Source organism: Pollicipes pollicipes, unplaced genomic scaffold (assembly GCF_011947565.3).
Source record: "Pollicipes pollicipes isolate AB1234 unplaced genomic scaffold, Ppol_2.1 Scaffold_4881;HRSCAF=5763_pilon_pilon_pilon, whole genome shotgun sequence".
NCBI lineage: Eukaryota > Metazoa > Arthropoda > Thecostraca > Pollicipedomorpha > Pollicipedidae > Pollicipes > Pollicipes pollicipes.
In genome coordinates this window covers 51,714,750-51,734,868 of record NW_023596576.1, presented here as the reverse complement: position 1 = coordinate 51,734,868, position 20,119 = coordinate 51,714,750, and the positions used below count along the sequence as shown (strand labels likewise).

Sequence of the window (20,119 nt, the reverse complement as noted above, 5' to 3'; positions counted from 1 at the left end):
GTTTTTTCAGGATTGCGAGAAAACCGGTATTACGGATCAAGTCGTATGCGCCAGATGTCACAATAAGTGAAAAGTACCAGAAGGTGGGATACTCCCTTTAAGACGTACCGTAAAGGTCCAGTTCGACGACAGGCCACAGGACGGCGCCACAGTGTACCAGAGCGTTGTCAGCCAGGGCGGTCAGCGCTGAGTGGCCGCCGAAACCCTCCCCTATCACCGCTATTCTCTCCATGTTCAGGTACTGATACTTCTGAGATAGGTGGCTGGGAACGAGAACACGTCTCGCGTTTAGTTATTGGCTTCGACATAGCTGGTTTAATTGGAAAGGCGCCGGTGCACACTGTATAGCGAGCCGACAGCTTCAGGCTGTAAGGTTATTTTCTATACCGTTACCCAAGAACGAGGAACCATGAGCTGGGGACTGCGGGCAGCAACTTTGGCATTTGTACGTACAGCAACAAATCTACAACTGAGGCATTGGTGCGATCCAGTTCTACAGTAGTGGAGGATCAGATTATTGTGTGTGTGCAAAGGCATGCATGTAGTTGGTCAAACGTAAAGGTTGGTTGATATTGCGTTCCAAATGGCAAGTTCATTCCAGGAAAAAGTGTAGTAAATATGCTCTGAAATGATGCTGAGAAAAGCGACGACTTTCAAGGCAGCTTACTTCTAAAGCACCCGGGCTCTTATTTCTGGATCATATCCGGCGTGAGACTTTTTGGCATCATGTATCACTATCACGAGCACATTTTAACAACGCGGGGTCGTTTTTTAAATAGGTCACTGCATGCAAAACCATCGTGTTACCCGATAAGGAGGGGGGACAAACAGAAGCAAAAAAAAACGGATAGTTTGGGAACAACAGTGAACTTTTGCTCAGAACAGAAACCTAGGTTCAAGGCGGTTGCCTGAAGAGGTCTGAGGTTACTTAGGACACCAATGTGGTGTTTGACTTTGTTTACGTTAGTTGACCCGCAAGTCATGACATGAGAGCCTCAAAGTTTGATACAAGTGGGCTCACATGCAAGCCAACCTAGCATGTGAACATGGTGTCTCTATCTCTCTTAGTTAATGATATCTTAGTTGAGCTAAATTACCCCTTCCCCACCATGGCGAAGGGTATTCAACCGGCCACCCGGGCGTGTATTAACTCAATATTGATCACATACTTTCTTCCCATATTTGATTATTGTGGCGTTAACTTGGACCGGCATATAACAATGAGAGATTTTTAAAAGCTTCCGAAAACTCAAAACAAGGATGGTGTTGGCGTTGTGTTTTCGACACAGCTATGCAATAGGATATGTTGGAATTCGGACATACCTTGACTGGTTGATTGACTGGGTGAGTGAGTGGTTGGCTACTTCTAGCATCAATGCTCTGATCGTTAATAGCGTAAATAACAACCTTTGCAGACACACATTGTCCTCCGACCATGTCATCCACGCATATGGTGAGATCAGCACGAACCTGAGGATACCTGACGTTCTCTTCTGGTTGCCGAAGAAGCTTCTGTGGCTCAGCTGGGCCGTGGCTCGCGCTCGGACGAATACCAGGTCCCACTTGCTCACCATAAACGTTGCGAACTCGACGCTCCAGTCCAGCTCCAGGACGTCATCCTCGCTGCAACGCACCAAACGTTCATGCTTCGCGAACGGACGGCAATGCAGTGTGTCGTAGGTCTGCGATCTGGGTGTCTTCATGCATTGTCATCGACACACCTGGCAGATGGTAAACCGGCACTGAACAAGGAAAGGAGGATTAGGGGACGGAAGGGGGATTGGGGTAGAGGAAGACATAACGTACAAGGAAGTGGAAGATTGAGGTGAATAATAGCGAACAAGTGATTCAAGAACATTTAACCAGCTGACGCTTCCCCACTTACATGTCAAGCACAAACGGATACAAGTAGGTGCCTCCCTTCTTCTCTTCCCAGAGTGCCGGCAGGATGAGCTCGAGGCGCACGTACTCGCCGCCCAGGGACACCGTCTCGCTGAAGACGTGCGGCACGGCCATGCGCTCGGCCAGGGCCCGGCTGCTGTCCAGCTCGGCCAGGCGGCGCGTCACGGCTCGATCCAGCACGTGGAGACTCCGGACCGGCCCCTGAGCGCACTCCAGCGCCAGGGCGTCGCTGTTCGGGCCGAAGATGGGCGTCAGGCGGCTGCAGGGCCGGCCCAGCAGCGTCGAGACTCCGCAGGTGAGGCAGGCGGCGCCCGCCCGCTGGCCGGCCGCGGAGTCCGGCCGCCAGTACAGGTGCGTCTCCGACGGCCGCGTGTCCTCCACGCCCGTGTAGTAACTGTTGGCGTACAGGGGTGAGTGGGACGGGGTTAGAGAATGCAGACGGATCGATAAGTGGGCAAAAATTGGTGTGTCAAGCGGTGATTTAGGTTTTGTAGTGAAATCCTGTACTACAACTCTGCTGTTGGCTATCTGGAAGCGAGCGCTGACTAAAAAGTTCACAGATGTTAAGTTAACAGGCTGTTCTAACTAGACAGCTTCGTATTAAACTGAACTGTGGATACAGTAGCATTGGCAAGGTGCATCAACAATAATTTAAATACAATGGCTCGCTGACCTATGTCACAAACTGTTTGGCAGCAAAGCAGCGTGCTGTTTTCACTGTACAGTCCCTTTATATCAAAACACATCTAGCGCCCAGGCACTGTTCCAACCAAAACACATTATCGGTATCTCGTTTGGCACAACAACTTCCGGAGGCCTGGTGTATCTTTACACGCAAATTTGCTCTGAACAGCCGAATAGCAATGATCATAAGTGGTACAAAAAACTGGGCTTTCGTTGGACGCACTGACATGCCGTGCTCTTGCCGGTCCCAGAACTGCAGTGTCACGATCCGGTGTCCGCTAGCCTTGCTTCTGATCTTGACGCCTTCCTGCACCATCACCTCCACCATCTCTTCCCCGTGCTCTTCCGTGTCGTCCGTCTTAACCACGAAATCAGAGTAGCCGGTGGCGAACACAGGCTGTAGTTCGCTCACCCACCGCCAGTTGGCAGCGGCGTACACCTGGGATCACAAATTAGACCCAATTTTGCTGCCATTGTTTCCTGGGTATATTAGCAATTACAACAAACACTGGTACAATGTATAAAACTACACCTGACCGCTTTGGCGGCCCTTTTTACGATTAGGTAATCGTACCTCCGTACGATTTTCTAGCTGGCAAAAGCGTAAGGGAGTCCAGTGTGCTTTGACGCGTCTTCCGGTATCAATCATCGTTCACCTGGCATGCATTTATCCCAATCGATAATGACTGAGATCCTCTAGCACCTCTGTCGCTTTGTGGGAGAGGCACTTAGATTGCAAGCGTCTATGACCTTGCATTTTTTAGGTGAGAGCCAGAGAACGCTCGATGACAGTGGGAATTGTACTAAATTTGTGCATTTTAGCATGTTAGGTTAATGAAAAGGCAAAGCTCTTGGTGGATTCAACTATCAGGGTGCAATTCAATCCAGTTGTAAGAGCAATACAACATCAATCCATGTTTTGGAAACAGAAGCAATTGATTCAAATCGGTTCATCACGGCAAAACAACATTCCAGAATATACGCCATCGCATCTGAGCCCACCTTGACACGCCACCTAACATGTGACGCCCTTCAGTTGATATTTAACTCGTCAGTCTCTTGCAAACTAGTTTTCATAGACAATGCTGGAATCAAAATGAATCACAGTGCGCGTTGCGCCATGAAGCATAACTTTTCCGAATTGGTGCAGTCTGTGTCATTAATGCAACCTGTGTTAATGCAACCTGTCTGTGTCATTAATGCATCAATTAATCACAGGTGTAGGAACGGTTTAAAAGAGTGGGGAAAACGCAAAATCATGGTATAATCTTACTGGGCCGCATGCTCAGTGACCGCGGGGGGAGTAATGGATGACATTATTGGCTCTTAATTCAGGTAGCACATTTTGGAAATAATTAAATGGCATGGTTGTTATGCTAAATATTCACCTATAGGTGTGTCCCACTGGGACATAATCTTGCCTATTCGACTCACCTATGCCATTTGGCAGGTAAGACTATCCAGCTTCCTTGGACCATTCGCTCATTCCAAAATTGTTTGCCCTGGGAAGGCGAAATTGCACGAGCGAGGAGGTACTTTGGGTCTGGATTGGAGTGGCACCTGCCTAATTAGGGCAGGTGCCAAAATACGACTTGGGCACAGGCTGGTCAGAATTTTGAATGTAAATCAATAGCCAATGTCGTGCCAGAGTTTTTGTGCGCCTTGATTTCGCCGGCTGCTTTTCAAGAGATAAAAATGTGGCAACATTTTAGGCGAAACAAATTCGGAATCTTCAAATCCTAAGTGCCAAAATCAATGAGACGGAAAAGAAAACATTAAACCGAAGTTTCTCCTGACAATGTCAAGTTACAGAATAAAGGTTCATCTTTCAGATACTCCTTATCTGAGCCCTACCCCAGTCCTGCGTCTGCGGCCATTGCCTTGACCCAGCCGTCCCCGCATAACTGACTGTGAACTGATCATATAACTGCTCTTCTGCATGTTTATTGATCAGCATCCCTACTTGTAGGTGTGTAAACAGCCATCGCATATACAAGAGTATTGATGTAACCATCACTACTTTTTTGTGTGTGAGTGGGCACCTGCTACAGAATATATTTCCAAATTATTTTCCTGCACATCACACTACGGCAGAAAAAAAACCGGGCTGCTAGCTGCTTCAGGCATGACTTGGCCTATCGGGCATTCATTTGCCCATCATCCAATGTAGCCTACTTGGTCTGCTTTTGTATGCAGGCGGTGGCTTAGCCAGAGCCTTACCAAGGGAGGGAGCAGAGGGTTGAAAAAGCCCCCTGAACCCAAAGAAGCTCGCCGGATATAGCTCACTTGTTAACAAGCCTTGCTAAGGGTGACAGAGGGATTGAAAAGGCTGCTGATGGCTAAAGGTCCTCCAAAAAGATTGCGGGATGTAGATCACTTGTTCATCATTTTTGGTTGTGGTTTTGAGTTAATAAACTGCAAGAATGAGACGATGAACATTGGAATAAAACACTGGCGCGCTCCACTTCACAGTGGTTCAGAAGGCTCTTTCAAAACCAATAGCACTCAGAGGCGTGGTCAGACTTGCCTATGTTCTTCACAGATATTGAGGACCCCCTGAACATAGATTGTAGGTCGAAGTGGTGTCCAAAATGTGTATTGACATGGCTAACCCATGTTTGTCTTGAAATGTGACGACATTCAAGTGAGAATCGATTACTGGGAGAAGTTACGTTACACGGCTTTGAACACCCGCGCTAGCAAATCATATAACAACCTTGACGCCCCGCGTTGCAGTCTCCATAGGCCGCGCAGCGTCGGCATAGTAGCTGACTAAGCGGTGGCCAACGGTGGTGGAACTGGTGGTAGAGCAATTTCCTGACAGGGGACCCGTGAGTAGAACATCAGGGGGTACATTATCCTTGACGGTCCAGGGCTGAAAGACCATTCTATGCCAGTGCGGGGCGCATTCCGTCTGAAAGATGCTGTCATTTATCACACGAAGCAACTGTTTTTAGTGCGGTTTGAGGAAGATAGCTGGTGAACTAAGTAAATCGGCACGCATGTTCAAGGCAGAACAAAAGTAAGCTAAACGCAACATAATCTGAATAAGTGGGGAGGCAATATTACTGCTCCGCCGTCCACCTTGAAAGGGAGGGGCTGGCCCCCTTGCCCCTTTGTTCTTACACCCACGTCCTGAATTAAGGCACATATTTATCCATTCCATTGAAACCTCTACAAGGTGAGCAGCTCAGCATGGCGGGTACCCTCTGTGCAGATCTTCAATGTTATCTAGGCACAAAATTGCTTTGATTTAACATCGTTTCCAACCATTTCTGTAAGCAGGCGACAGATGTCAGCCCCAGAAAGTACCAGTCTTTCAGTGACGGCCCATTTTGGAACTGGGAGTGAGTGAGGAATGGCTCCCAACGCCCGCTGCCGGTCATGGCTCGGTGGCACCGGGAGTTTTTAAGCCTCACCAGATCAGCCTTACCTCACTGCAGTGCCAGGCGGGCGCGGTGCAGAGGCTGACCTGGGCCGAGGTCAGGGCACGGCTCATCGACGTCACCGCCACCGTCGCCTCGTCCACCCACTGCACCCCCGTCAGGTACGAGCTGCCGGAAAACCCAAGGGACGCTGAGGTGTGAACTCTATCAAGCAAGGATGCGACTCAGGTACGGGCTGCCGACAAGCAGAGGATGATCAGACGCGGCCTGAGCAAGCCTAGGTCGAGCACGAACATCAGCTGTTGAAGTGAGTCCCTCTGGCACACATCACCGGACACAGGCTACGGCCAGACACACCTCGCCGGACACAGGCTACGGCCAGACACACCTCGCCGGACACAGGCTACGGCCAGACACACCTCGCCGGACACAGGCTACCGCCAGACACACATCACCGGACACAGGCTGTCGCCAGACACATCACCGGACACAGGCTGCTACCAGACACACATCACTGGACAAAGGCTGCCGCCAGACAGACGGTGCAGTGAGCGGTCGGTGCGTGGACGGACGCCGGGACAGCCCGGCATGCAGTGCCGATATACTCAGTATACTCAGCTGTCCACCCAGCTTGTGTACAGAACAGAACGCGCCGTTGTCAGACAATCAGCTGATTATGGACGGCGAGCAGATGGGTTGAGTTGAACACTCACCTTTCCAAGAATGCTGAGGTAAGATGGGTGATCTCTGGGGATTTGTTTGCCAACGTTTTTTCCACATGACAGACGGCGATCGAAATTGCCGTTAACGGCCCATTTCTCTGGAAATAGAACATGTTGGCAAATTCACTGGCAGAGCACAGAACCTACTTGCTAGCGCGTAATTACTTGCATACGTTACTGTGGTAAAAACGGAACAATGCCACCAACGTAGCACCGTCCTTACTATTGATTAATGGAGTCCGGTAGCACACTGCGCGGATAATGCATGAAGTCAGGAGCATTTAAACTGTATCACCATGTTAGACCATCTCGCTATGATGCTGACAGACCTCATGGACAGTTATAGTCCGACCAATTCACAATGACACTTTGTACAGAATGTGGTTCAGAGATGGAAAATCCTTGACGAATTCAAAACGTTTATTTTCAGCGACAAGTAGGTCTAGCTCCACATACCTTGGGATAGGCCATTTTGCGTATGACGGCATCAGCCCCTTTGCGGTAGCTCAGAATGTCGACTGTATCCAGCTCTGTGTCGTTGAAGGTCACGAACATCAGCTGGTTGCCTGACCGGGAAAACCACATCGCCTGGGGTGTGTTCAGTAAGGTCTCTGGGGGCCGACAGAACAGTCCCGTGACGGCCGTAGTACGCTGGCCGAAAGCACGCATGCATCTCATGGGTTCATTATGTCCTGCCAAACACCTCAATTCGCCTCCACTGTCTCCATGTCATGGGTGAAGCTCTGTTTTCTCTTTGACGGATTTTTTCTTGCTGTCTCCACTTATTTTTTACGTACCGTCACTTCATTTCTGTCTCAAACCGACGGCACCAAAATCACAAAAAGCGGCAAAAACATCAATGGTTTTGGAGCTCTGATTACGTTTCCATGCAGTTTGCTACACATGTATCCCCGTTCACGCTAAGACGCCGATAATTACACCCGGGAGTACTCACAAAGCCTAACGTTTCGGGGTGGCCGTCTTCTGAACACAAGTGCACATTAAACTTAGGTTTTGACGGCATCAAAGCTGATTAAGAAGGCTGTCACCTAACGCAGGTGCTGAGGAAAATAACCTTTCTACCACCACTGTCCTAAGAAAACGGTTCATATAAACTTAAATTTAGTATCGTGTATTTAGGGCTTACGAATCTCCCGACGTCACTGAGAAACACAAAACCTTGCACTGCGACTACTCCGTTCTCAGTTGCCACTGTCACCCGCCCCCCCCCCCCGCACCCGCCCCTGTCGGCGTACCCCTGTACCACCAGTTGGTGACGCCTTGGAGCACGGCACGCCCGTCCGCCCCCCCCCCCCCTTCCCCGCCCCTGTCGGCGTACCCCTGTACCACCAGTTGGTGACGCCGTTGAGCACGGCGGGACCGTCGGCCACCGTCTCCGTCAGGCGCACCGCCTCCGGACTCTCCACTGCCGAGAGCAGGTAGATGTCGCCGCTGTGCACCACGGCCAGCCGCGGCGGCGCGGGGCCCGGCGAAAACAGCGTCATCTGCAGGTACGGATCCTCCAGGCTGTCCCGGGACAGCAGCACCGGGAACTGGTGACTGCCGGACGGTGGGCGTCAGTGGTGTCACACCGGTATGGGCTCAGCTGATAAATGCGACTTGCAGTTACTTCACCCGACACGAAACTGGCGCATGAGTTACGTTCGACATTCAAAATCACGCCTTCAGGTGTTCAAGGGAGAACCATTTGGGCATGGACCACCAACTGTCTCGACAACGCAGTTAGAGGAGATGAGTGTGCAGCATATATTGTATTGCAATACACGGCCCTTTATTGCAATGTCAAATCTCTTACAAGGTTCCGTTAACACCAATATACAGCTCGCTGTGCGTGGCTGCCGCCTGTGGCCAGTGAAGGCGGCTGCCAACGCCAAGTGCACATTGAATCACATTGCACTGGGTCCCACGGCCGTCACGTCACGCCATCTCTTATCTTCGGAGCGGTCTTTCCATCTCTTCCTCACCCATCGTCCGCTCTGCGTCTCGCACAATCTGTTTCATGTTTGCAAGCAAAGCTTCTTCTTTCAAGAGCACCCTCAGGCTAGTTTTCTGCGGTCCTCTCTTCTGATGGGCCGCGACCGTCACCCTCCGGAAGGAAGCGCCCCGTGTCAAGGTCGCCGGGTTGACCATGGTCGTAAGACTGCACGCGAATGGTCCTCGTCGGCGCTTGTGTCCACTGAGAAGTTGAAGGACACCAGTTTAGTGCCAGAAACCACGATGAAAGAGGTTTTCAGAGCGGGAGCAAATTCTTTGATACAACAGGTCTTGCAAAAAGATGGAAAAGTAAAACCGTACTCAGCGCGTTCACACGAAATTATTCCTCGTGGAGAAGCATGATGAAAATAAAGTGCTTAGTCCACTGCGAGTAAACACTAAGCGTAGACGGCAGGCAACAAGTAGATTAAACGTCGCTGCCCTCGGTTTGCTGGTCGCCGTTAGTCGTGTCAGAAGAAACCTCGTGGCAAAAGTACGAGGCTTCCGACGCATCTGACAGGAATGCCATGGCGGCCTCAGCCAGCTCGGAGAGCTCAGTCTCCGCCTTGTCGACTGGTGCCGCGCCCTTGAAGGACGTAGGGAAGACTTCGTCCGCCGTTACCTGCGCCTGGGGGGCTTCGTCGACCTGGACGACGGTGACCTTGCGCGGCCGCTTGGGACGAGCCGGGGTGGGCCACCGCACTCGACGGGCATCCATCACGGCCGGGCCCCGGCCGATCTGGACCACGTGCGGCAGCTCGGTCGGCGTCGGCGGCGTGCCGGGAGGGCGGGGCGGTGGCCGCTTCTTGCCGATCCACTCCCACCAGGGACCACGGTACACTCTAGTCATCATCTGCAGCTCGTTCACCAGGTGTGTGCACTGGAAGATCACCACCGTGAGGCAGACCACCTCCAGCAGGACCAACAGGCCGACGGCTATGGCGTGCCGACCCGCCCACACCTGTATGGCGCGGACACAGCCCCTCGTATAGATGCTCCTGCTGGCGATGTTGCGGTCCAGCTTCTGCACGTGGTGGCCGCAGAGGGCGTTCTGCAGGCCGGTGCCATTGCGGCAGCAGGACCAGGGCACGCCACACCGCTCCGGGCTGGGGTTCGCCTCCGAGCAGTTGAAGTAGACACTGCGAGACCACTCTTGGAAGCCATCGTCTCGCAGGCCGCAGCAGCCGAAGCCGGCCTGCAGGTAGTCCATCAGCGTCTCGACGTCACTGCTGACGCGATAGTCGGCCACCGCCTGATCGGCCAGCATGTTCTCCAGCAACGGCCGCGAGAAGTCGGCAAAAACGAACAGGAACACTGCGCCGCTCAGCTTCAACGTGAGCAACACGATCAGCGTAATGTAGAACACACGGATCAGCACAATGTTTTCTCGCAACACGCCTACAAAGCCGCAGAAGTTTATGATAGCGGAAACTAAGCCGATAGAAAGAAGCACCAGTGAAGCGTTTAGCCAATAGTTAGAAAAGCTGACTGCCGACACCAGCTCTTCGTTTCTTTTCCTTTTCTCTATAAGATAAGCTGCCAAACATATTACACCGATGCTAACACACAAAAGTATGCAGGTGATCACTAAAAGAATGTTTTTGTTTATTCTGTTCACTTTCTCAACTTCATGTGGAAACATTGGAAACGGATCCCAGGGTAGCCTGTTCCAGGCGTTTGATAACTTCTTCTTTTGATGGGCTTTCTTCCTTTTCTTCCCAGTCTTTTTCTGTCCGCCTGCCTTTTGAGGTTTTCGCTTGGCTTCAGCTTTTTTCTTTGAGACATGCTTCGCCTTGGTCTTTTTCTTTTTCTTTGGCGCCATACCAATCCGTGGTAAAATGTCACGCTTTAGCGATAAGAAATATTTTGCTGACTCACAAGATATGAATATCAAACGTCGAGGGCATGACGAGGGATGTCAACGACCAATGGTGTGAGTTTATGTCCTCATGGCATCAGCTCATCACAAATTTCGCAACACACTAAGTACCGGGAAGTGCAATGCCTTTATAGCTGCAATCATTCAACTGACGTACGACCCCGGGTGCAACTGTAAGATCGAGTGAGCGAGTTTTTTTCAATTCACACCCAAACACATGCATCTATTGCGGTATCAACCTCCGTTTTGAGAAAAAAAAACAACAGAAGACCGCGAGCACCGACAACATGAATATGACTAATGTCTGCTTTAAAAGAGGCACTGCGCCTTAAATTTTGTGTGCTAACAAAATGCATATGGTTATTAGCTTCAAGATAATGTATTGGATAATTGAATCACCATCACAACTTAATAAATTTTTGCATTTGTAGCCCATGGAATTGCATGAAAAGAAATACATTTAAAGTTACTCCCTCCCTGCTAAACGTTGCGTGAGCAGGAATGCTGTCGGAATTGCTGTCTTTCGTGGGATAGATCAAATAAGATAGTCATTTCGCACTCCTTTGGCACATAATTACCTGGTTTGACCGATGGCCTGCGGCACACGCAATACTGTGGGATAGGCAGGGAAGAGCGCAGCGCAAAGATATTCAATAAAAATGCAATGCATGTAGGTAGCCACAGGAGCAGGGGTTGATCTAGGTTTCTTTTTTTGGGGTCGAGGCAAACCGTTTTTGTACGATGTCATTTAAATTCCTAGTGGCCCTAACACGCACACCCCGACACACACACACGCATGCACACACACAAACATGCATATATATATATATATATATATATATATATATATATATATAGAATGTAAGGCAATACCTCCGGGGTTGTACCTGAGCTCTGGACGCTGTGTCACGCATAGAACAGCTGTGTGCGGGGAGCAGGACAATATGTGACCGGAAAACTGGGCAAGATGATAAGATTAACGCGTCATTTGGGACCTAATCAACGGAATGACGGGTTAAGTCCACTTCTCGAAATGTTAATGTGATCACGGGTTAACCGTCCACCAGTAATGAACTACCCATGTTAGGGACGCAACTGTCATAAGCTATGGCTACGCGTTGTCTGTTGACGCAGTTGACTGTCCCAATAGTAGGAAAAAAACATAACGTAGCATGCACATGATAGGCATATGTCCAGCAGTTTTTGGGGCCTAATTATGGTTTCATGGCCTTGGAGGGGGCACGACTCCCTTGCCCCCGGACCCACTCTCTCGCAGGAGCACGTATTTTGCGCATAATGTAAACAAGATATCATGCCCCCGATCTCAAGAGTTTTACTTGTCTATGCCCAAATTTGGCTATCGTCAACACTTCTCCATGCATTTTTTTGTCATTTACTTAACTTGATGAGGGATGGGGGCACGTCCTCCCGGGTGAGGCTACGTGAGCGCGCCCCTGCTTATGGTGACTATGCCATATACTCACAAAAGCGGAAATTAATTATTCCATGTTTATAAATAGCACCCATAAGTGGACCGTAAGAATTTGATATACTGTAAACAAGATCAAAAACATTTTCCGGCGTAACCATAAAACGTTTAATTGGTATTCGTTTCGTGTGTCATTCATGAATCAACTGTTTCGGTGACAGTCGTTTATGGTGCGGTGCTTGGTAGCATAGCGTGTGGTAGTGAAGTGCCCAGGTTATGGGTGGCTCATGAATTTTATCAACCTAAGACGTGGCCAGGAGTTCGTCATTTGGCAGTGTATTTGGTTTCCTGACGGCTTATCGCGATGCCGCTGTGACACTTCAGATGCAGACTTACCCGTCATAAACGTCGTGCAAGGAGTACTGGGCCTCGATGGCGCCCCTCAGTCCCTACCGACAGAGTATGTCGTGGTCATCGGCAGGGAGACCGAGGTCGTACCTCACGAAACGGCACATCGTGTTAAAATGATGGTAGGGTGTTGATACAAGCATCAGACAAGAAAGCGAGACAAGAATCATCAGAGACCATTATTGGACCAAGACCATTATTGGACAACAATTTAAAATTCAGTTGGAGGAAAACCTTCTGAAAAACGACAGCCTTAACTGCGGCAGCCACATCTGCTTAGGAACTCGTTGCGGTGGCAAAAGAAAAGATAACTCCCCAAACACGGTAGGTTTTGCAGATTGCGCGATTTGGAGAAATTCGGTCAAGTGGTAAGGGGAGAGAGATCAGTATAAAGGGACGGGAGGGGGATATAGCCCTCCGAAGAGATGCCTTGTTTCACACAGTAGCTTGAGAGATTGCATTGTCTGTGGTGGAGGAAGCGTGCGTCATGAGCTGCAGTGTGCATCATAAAGAACTGTAAACAGATGAGCCGAAAACGTGCTACGTGCATGCTCAACGTGCGATCCTTCACTCACATGCTTGATCTTTCTTCTCTCGAGCACGTATCTTCCATCGGACGAAAGCAACGTGTCGATATGCCACACCTGCTCCTGCAAGAATATTGCGGCAATTAATTTCTGAAACCAGGAAACTTCATGCGAAGAATGACTGCCATACCATGTGCCGCAGCATCGTCAAACTTTCATGGCCTCTAAAGCCGGAGAAGTTTCTGATTACGTGTGCTTTGAATAATGTTACATCACTAGTAGTGCGTATCACAGGACAATAAAAATTCAACTGCGTAGAAAGTCTGGGTGATGCGACTTGCCTTCTGTGGTAGCTGGAATAGCACTTTGGAGCTGTTCTTCATAACATCGTATTGCATAAGGGCCCCGGTAGAGTCTTTGTACACCAGCACGTTACCTGAAAAGTTGAAATTTCTACACTTTTCTGGCCTTACTTAATCATTCAAGGAAAAGAGCACAAGCTTTCAGAATATCCGTTAGCAGTACGCTATTTTAAGATATTAGAGGGCCTTAAAGTCAACGTTCATTGCTTATAGCTCTTGACCATGACAGCGAAGTAGCACCCGCGAAATTTCAAAGCGAAGTGGAAACTGATACCGACAAAACCTTCTTTGCATAACATCAAAACATGCAGAAATCGTGCAGAAACCACCGTTTACGAACATACGGCGCCACTATTCCCTCAGCCACCGCTGCGCTGCTCAAGCTGGCCCCACCCCAAGCAGACCCAGCGCCCGACTCAGGGCCCACGCTGCCCGACCCCAGGCTCATCCCAGAGCCTGCCCGGCCCAGAGTTCGCCTGGCCCGACCCAAAGCCCACCCGGCCCGACCAAGGGCCCGCCCAACCCTATCTGGCCGAACCAGGAGCCCATCCAGCCCGGTCCAGGCCCAATCCAGTCCGATCCAGGGCCTGTCCAGTCCCTCCAGTCCGGCCAAGTCTGACCTAGAGCCCAGCCCAGCCTCATCCAGAACCCGGCCCAACCTGACCCGGAGCCCGCCCAGCCTGACCCAAAGCCCTGACCAGAGCCCGGCCCAGCCTGACCCGGAGCCCGCCCAGCCTGACCCAGAGCCCGCCCGGCCAGACCCAGAGCCCGGCCCAGCCTGACCCGAGCCCGCCCAGCCTGACCCAGAGCCCGGCCCAGCCTACCGGAGCCCGCCCAAGCCTGACCCAGAGCCCGCCCACCTGACCCGAGCCCGGCCCAGCTGACCAGAGCCGCCCAGCCTGACCCAGCCGCCCAGCCTGACCCAGAGCCCGCCCGGCCAGACCCAGAGCCCGGCCCAGCCCGACCCAGAGCCAGGCCCAGCCTGACCCAGAGCCCGGCCCAGCCTGACTCAGAGCCCGGCCCAGCCTGATCCGGAGCCCGCCCAGCCCAGCAGGGCGGCAACGCACCTCGCCAGGCGGCGAAGAAGGGCGACGCCCTGAAGCTGTGCTCCAGCACGTCCTGCACCCGCAGGCGGCGCCCGATCAGCACGTAACGCGGGTCGCGCACGCCGATGATGGCTACACTGATGACCACAGCCAGCAGCACCAGAAAGATGATCAGCCAGGCGATGAACATGCCGCGGTAGTTCTTGCGCGGCTCCTCGACCCCGGTCACCAGGCCCTGCGGTGGCGCCAGCGGCGGCAAGTCCGGACTGACATCTCCTCACGAGACGGGAGAGGGGGAGGGAGGCGAAACTTGGCCCGCCTGGGAGCCAAAGTGAATCCGAAGGATGACCATCAGGATCGGAAGGAACTGCTTAAGGTGTGCATCCTGGATGACGTGTCTCGAGCCTAGGTATATGTTTTCAAAAGTATGCCTACCACACAATGCTATCTCAGAACTGGCGAGAGCCTTGCGCTCCGTCAGCAGGCAACTATCATATTTTCCTCGTCCAACCAATAAGCCTAATGGGCGGTGCGCTATCTGAAAGCCAGCCGGGAGGGGAAGGGGGCTGGGGAGGGTCACACGAACTCTTGCCTCAAGAGAACAGAGGCGGTGTCCCGCGCATCGGGGAAACAAAGAAGAACGCCCTAAAAGCACCAAATTTGACATTGATAACTGCACCGCACTAAATCGTAGAACTAGCCGCCCAAAAACAAAAACAAAAAGGACATATGAAGGTATGCCACTGGATCCGTAAACAAGTCACCATGACAGCTGCTGTCGGGAGTCCATCGGGATAGAGCCTTATCCTTCGAAACAAACCCCCGTCCGCGGCGATCTCAAGGCATCACATGATCTCCCAGCCCTCAAGTCAACGTGCAGCTGATCGGCTGCTTCTCGGGCCAGTAGGAGATGTTTTGTTCTCATGGGATGACGAAACACCTTCTCAGCCGGCCTAACGCCAAGCAGTTATCGGTCTTCTTGACAGCCTCAGTCCAGTCTAACGCCAAGGAGTCATCGACCTTCCTGGCAGCCTCAGTCCGGCCTAACGCAAAGAAGTTATCGGCCTTATGGGCAGCTGATTGGGATGGGTAGTACAGCAGACCTTCCACATCTCCCTCATATAAGCCATGTGCATTCACATCATGCATCTTAATTCGCATGACTTCCTTATTATTCCCATTCATATTCACCATTCACATTCGTAGTTATCTAGATTCATATTGCACAATATTACAAACAACACAGGCTCACTAAAGGGTTTTGCACGGCTGAGAACTGAGAAGAGGTATGGTTTCGCACGGCTAAAGATTGAGGAGAGGTATGGCTGGCGGGCGGAGACTACATTTTTGCGAGCCCATCAGTCTGCCGGGGTCATTAATTGACCGTTCTGCCAGGGCAGCAATCGGTGGCGTCCCTCAGCCGCATTATTGGCCTCAAAGCTGGCAGGATCGTGCGGTGCTGTGACGACCTCTAGCACGCACCACCGCCGCCAATTAATGGTAGTAGACAGGGGTCCGGCCCAGCCCGGAGTGTCGCGCCACACCCACCACAGGTCAGCCGACCGGTCATAGGTCACGCGCCGATCCGAGCCAGGCCGGTCACCGCTCTAGCGGTGATCCGGGGGGGGGGGGGGGGCAGATGTGCGGATGTAGTCTGTTATTAGCACTAGGCGGTACGTGGACAGAGGCCCCATGGCACATTATCTCAACGCTACGTTTTCGCAGGTGGCCATGAACCCGACGCTAATCCAGTCACATTCAGCTGAAACATCGCCAAACAACTGACAAGCAAAAATGTGGGAGCAGAGCTGCGACGATGCTCTGGTTCTCCCAGAAACGCGATAACAAAAACTTGAGAGGCCTTGCAGCCGTTCCGCAGTTGTTTAGTTTCAAAGATGCTTCTATTGAACGCACCATAATGGTGTAGGAGTGTATACGCAAGTGATTCACAATAGAACAAAATCTGGGCTTATCTGAGCTGCATGGGATGAAAATTACTTACCAAACTATACACACATTAGCACAATCATGATTAATATGGGCTATTCCCTAGCATCACACCATGCGCATATTTATCGTCTGGCATTCCGACGTCCTAAATGGCAATATCTTTATGTGCTGTTCCAAATATCAGTGCTTTCCCAGACATGGTTATTCACAAACCAAATGAAAACGTGTGTGCAAAAAGTACAGCACATAAAGCACACAATAACACGCTTTTGTCAAAAGAGATATTCTTGCAAAGTAAAGCAAGCTCTGCCTTACGATAGCAGACTGGTCAAATGTTTCGAAATGGTAAAGAACTCAGCACACAAACATCAGATGTATGGCAGCTTACCTTCCTCTGTGGTGATTTAGGGTCAACAACCTGAATGGTGTTGTCAGGTTGCACGCGCCAGTCGTTTTGACCCATACTGCCGTGCGTCTGTGAAAAGCTTAGCGTTAGCGGGGTGTGTCCCTCATTAGCTGAATGGTAAAGCGTGCCATACAACCAGACGGGACATTTGTCACCACACACAAAACACGCTCTCCGGCTGTCCAGGTGGTCCGGCTCACCTCGGCGGAGCGTGCCGAGCGTGTGCGGCGCTGTCGGACGGGCTACGCCGTCACGGACCCTGGCAACCTAGGTTTTGCTGGCCTGCCTCAATGCTGTGGCAGCGTGGTGCCAGCCACGGCACGGGCGCTGAGCCCGCCCGCGCGCGCTCACGCGCCGTGGTCACTGCCGTTCCTCGCGCGCCGCCTTCACTGCCGTTGCACGCTCGCCGCGGTCACTGCTGTCCCACGTGCGCCGTGGTCACTGCCGTTTCACGCGCACCGCGTTCACTCGATTCTGAGAGCGCCGTGGTCGCTGCTGTTCCGAGTGCGCCGCGATCACTCGGTTCTGAGCGCGCCGCGGTCACCGCCGTTCCGCGCGCGCCGCGCCGCTACTGGCCTAGCGTGGATGGCGACGCTTCGTTCTGTTCGCTCCCTGGGGGTGGGGGAGGGGGACGACCGGCCGTTTGGCAGCCGCGGGGCTCGGTCCCCCGTCCACATCCGACACGGCCAGCCGATTCCATTCAGGCCGACAGGATTTGTCGGAGGCTGTTTCGACAGCGGAGTCCTTCTGGGGCCCTGCCAGGCGATGCTGCGGGGGCGGCCGCTGGTGGGACCAGGCCTGCGCCTGTCAAACTCTGGACTACACGCTGTGAGCTGCGATGTATGCCAAGAGAACGGCTGCAGATCATTGGCCAGCTCGCAGGACCGGCTCATCTGTGCCGCTTGGCAAGACAAAAATGCGTTCTGACTAGACTGACAACAAACCTACACGCACCACTCACAGCCATTTGTAATCCAGGCTGTTTATTTGAGTTGTCTATTTCCTCAGCAAAGCACTGGGGCCATTATGATGGCCATCGCTCATGTCGATTGTAGCAAACCACCGCCACCCATCTGAAGGTGGATCTCGAGTCAACATGCTCGCGGCTGTGATCACGGCTGACCGCTGCGTCATAGCTCCACGGTGGTAGCACTAAACCAAGACTTCCTCAGTTCCCCTTAAATTTCGAAGGATATGGAAGAGGCAGAGCGAAGACAGATCATAAGAATTCTGACGAAGGCTTTTGCATATCACAGGGAGAGTGCACGCTTTGTGCAGGCATTTTTTTGTGCATTCTGATCATGCATGCGATTTGGTGCAAAGTAGATTCAGCTGGCAACTATATAGCCTATCTATCATTATCTGTAGGGGCGAAGCCAGATTAACTGACTGGTGATGTAGGAGCGACCGTTGAAGCCAGATTAGCTAACGGACGATGAGTTTGTTCTTCAGCGTCGCGATGAGACGGGTCCCGACAGTGGTGATGGTGTCATCTGTGACAGTGATGGATCCACCTCCGGCGGCTGGGACGGTCGCGCCAAGTGGCACGTGGCACAGGTCACCGAATGCAGGACAGGGCCGCCGGCAGCTGGGACGGTCGCGGTCGCCAAGTGGCACGTAGAAAGGGTTACAAGTAGGACTGCATCGTCGCCGCACCGTGAACAAATGGCCAGCCGTCTGTAGTCAAGCGCCCCACTGTGCCCCTGCCAAACCCCGGCAACTGATGTGCTGCAGACGGGACGCACACGCCCATACGGTAGTGTAAACAAGCGTGGACACTGATGACCGCTATGGGATATGTGCGGTACCGCACCTTCGCCCCCGCTTTTTACACCCACGCACACGCACAAGCACGCTCTCACAAACATGCTGGAGCAGTTTCCATTGGGTTTAACTCCAGTGGCAAGATTAAGACAAGGCTGCCGTTGTTTCAATATTTGTGATATGCTGGCCACAGGTGCATGCCATCCGTTTCCCCAGCATGAGCAGTTGAATGTGCTGGCAAATGGTGGTGCGGCATTTATCTGCAAGCAACATTGTTCAGGGCGCTCGTTCAGGACGCTCGACCGTAAGTGAGCAAATGGCCAGGACTGTGAGAGCCGGGCTATTATGCCGCACATCACGAAAGGCATTTCACCAGGCACGCCCAGTGTGAGTCTTGCGACTGTAGTCCCGATAGCGGTAACAGTGGTCAAATTATAATCTGACGTATGGTGTTGGCCCCGCTTATCGCGTGCATGCATGAGATTACACCTGCCCATTAGCCGATTACAGGAACATATGTCCGTACTGCGGCCATGTGTTTATCATGCCTGACCTGAGTATTAATGTATGTAATGGCCGGCCGTGTTATCAAGGTTTGGGGAACGAGTAATGATGTATTGCAATAATGTATTGAGCGCAATAATGGATTGGTGTGCTCGCATTCATCAGTGCTTGCACAGATGCGGCAGGGAGAGAAAATACGAAACAAGACTCCGGCTAACGGGCATCTTCGGTCATTTATCACCAGCTGCACTGTGACTGACGGCGCTCGCTGACCAGCAAGACAACGCAGGACGTATACATCCCAACCCTGTCGATTCACCCGGGTTAAAACACCTCCGAATGCACGTGGCACCTTACATAGGCTCACGAAACCGCACTTTCAGAGTCCGGCTGGTCCTGCGTTTGACCTCCATCATCAGAACACCCCAAAAGCAACCACACAGGGATCCAGCGGTGTTGAAATAGCATATCCTACTGCTCCACAGTGCGCCTCACCACCCCACACTCGATCACACCAGCTCCCAAGCCGCTGCTGTACCTGAGCCGCCAACAAACATCGCCCGCACCGCGCGTCATTGGCCGCGGCCGAGCGCCGCCCGCTCACCTCGGCCGGCGTTGTCGCTGCCTCCAGCGGCGGCGGCCGGGGGCGCCTCGCCTGACTCACCGGAGCGGGCCGCCGCCGGTGGCCGTGTGTCACCGCGTACCGGGCCGTGTGCCGGCTCGCGCCGCTGCCGTTACTGGCGGGCCGGGCGCGCACTGTCACCGCCGCCGCGGCGGCGGGCGTGCGGCCAACGTCGGCGACGCCGGCCGGCCGTCGGCCAGGGGGACAGCCGCGTGTCGCGCGCCGCTGACGGGCGGACGGCGCCGGGCTCGACCGACACCGGCTGACGTCGAGGAATGCGGCCTGGCCCGGTGGGCGGGCAGGGCGGCCCGCCGCCGCCCTCTCTCCGACTGACACCGACCACAGCCACCGGCACACGCCACGGTCACAGAGGCTTCTGCACTCGCTGACACTGACTCGGTCATAAGCCTTCGCTGCGTTCACTGATCCTCACCATGATCACTGGTTTCGAACCGGCTTTCGCTGGTTTTGACTCAGGTTTCCGCCATCATCCCAAATCACACATGCGAAAGGCTTAATCTTTCTTTAAGCTG

The 20,119-nt window shown here is 52.6% G+C and overlaps 2 protein-coding genes across 2 annotated transcripts; both read right to left on the bottom strand.

Annotated features, from left to right (window-relative positions):
- Window positions 1-1,881: 1,881 nt before the first annotated feature.
- Window positions 1,882-19,614, bottom strand: LOC119100579 (venom dipeptidyl peptidase 4). Its single transcript, XM_037223660.1, has 12 exons — window positions 19,569-19,614; window positions 16,679-16,765; window positions 14,362-14,575; window positions 13,274-13,368; window positions 12,981-13,055; window positions 12,394-12,446; window positions 8,034-8,254; window positions 7,151-7,305; window positions 6,686-6,792; window positions 6,020-6,140; window positions 2,814-3,025; window positions 1,882-2,296 (listed from the first exon to the last, which is right to left on the bottom strand). Exons 2-12 carry the CDS (start codon window positions 16,751-16,753, stop codon window positions 1,882-1,884), a joined length of 1,743 nt encoding a protein of 580 aa, XP_037079555.1. The 5' UTR covers window positions 16,754-16,765; window positions 19,569-19,614.
- LOC119101512 (tetraspanin-33) lies at window positions 8,486-10,812 on the bottom strand. The gene is made up of 2 exons (XM_037224853.1): window positions 9,312-10,812; window positions 8,486-8,891 (listed from the first exon to the last, which is right to left on the bottom strand). Exons 1-2 carry the CDS (start codon window positions 10,509-10,511, stop codon window positions 8,757-8,759), a joined length of 1,335 nt encoding a protein of 444 aa, XP_037080748.1. The 5' UTR covers window positions 10,512-10,812; the 3' UTR covers window positions 8,486-8,756.
- Window positions 19,615-20,119: the final 505 nt, after the last annotated feature.

Bases quoted from the DNA above. Each gene is read 5' to 3' on its own strand.
- LOC119101512 (XM_037224853.1), bottom strand. From the start codon at position 10,511: ATGGCGCCAAAGAAAAAGAAAAAGACCAAGGCGAAGCATGTCTCAAAG. The intron at 8,892-9,311 runs GTAACGGCGGAC...TCAACTTCTCAG, and splicing joins ACGAAGCCCCCCAGGCGCAG to TGGACACAAGCGCCGACGAG.
- LOC119100579 (XM_037223660.1), bottom strand. From the start codon at position 16,753: ATGGGTCAAAACGACTGGCGCGTGCAACCTGACAACACCATTCAGGTT. The intron at 6,793-7,150 runs GTATGTGGAGCT...TTCTATTTCCAG, and splicing joins GCAAAATGGCCTATCCCAAG to AGAAATGGGCCGTTAACGGC. The intron at 3,026-6,019 runs GTAAGGCTGATC...TTGTGATCCCAG, and splicing joins CCGCCTGGCACTGCAGTGAG to GTGTACGCCGCTGCCAACTG.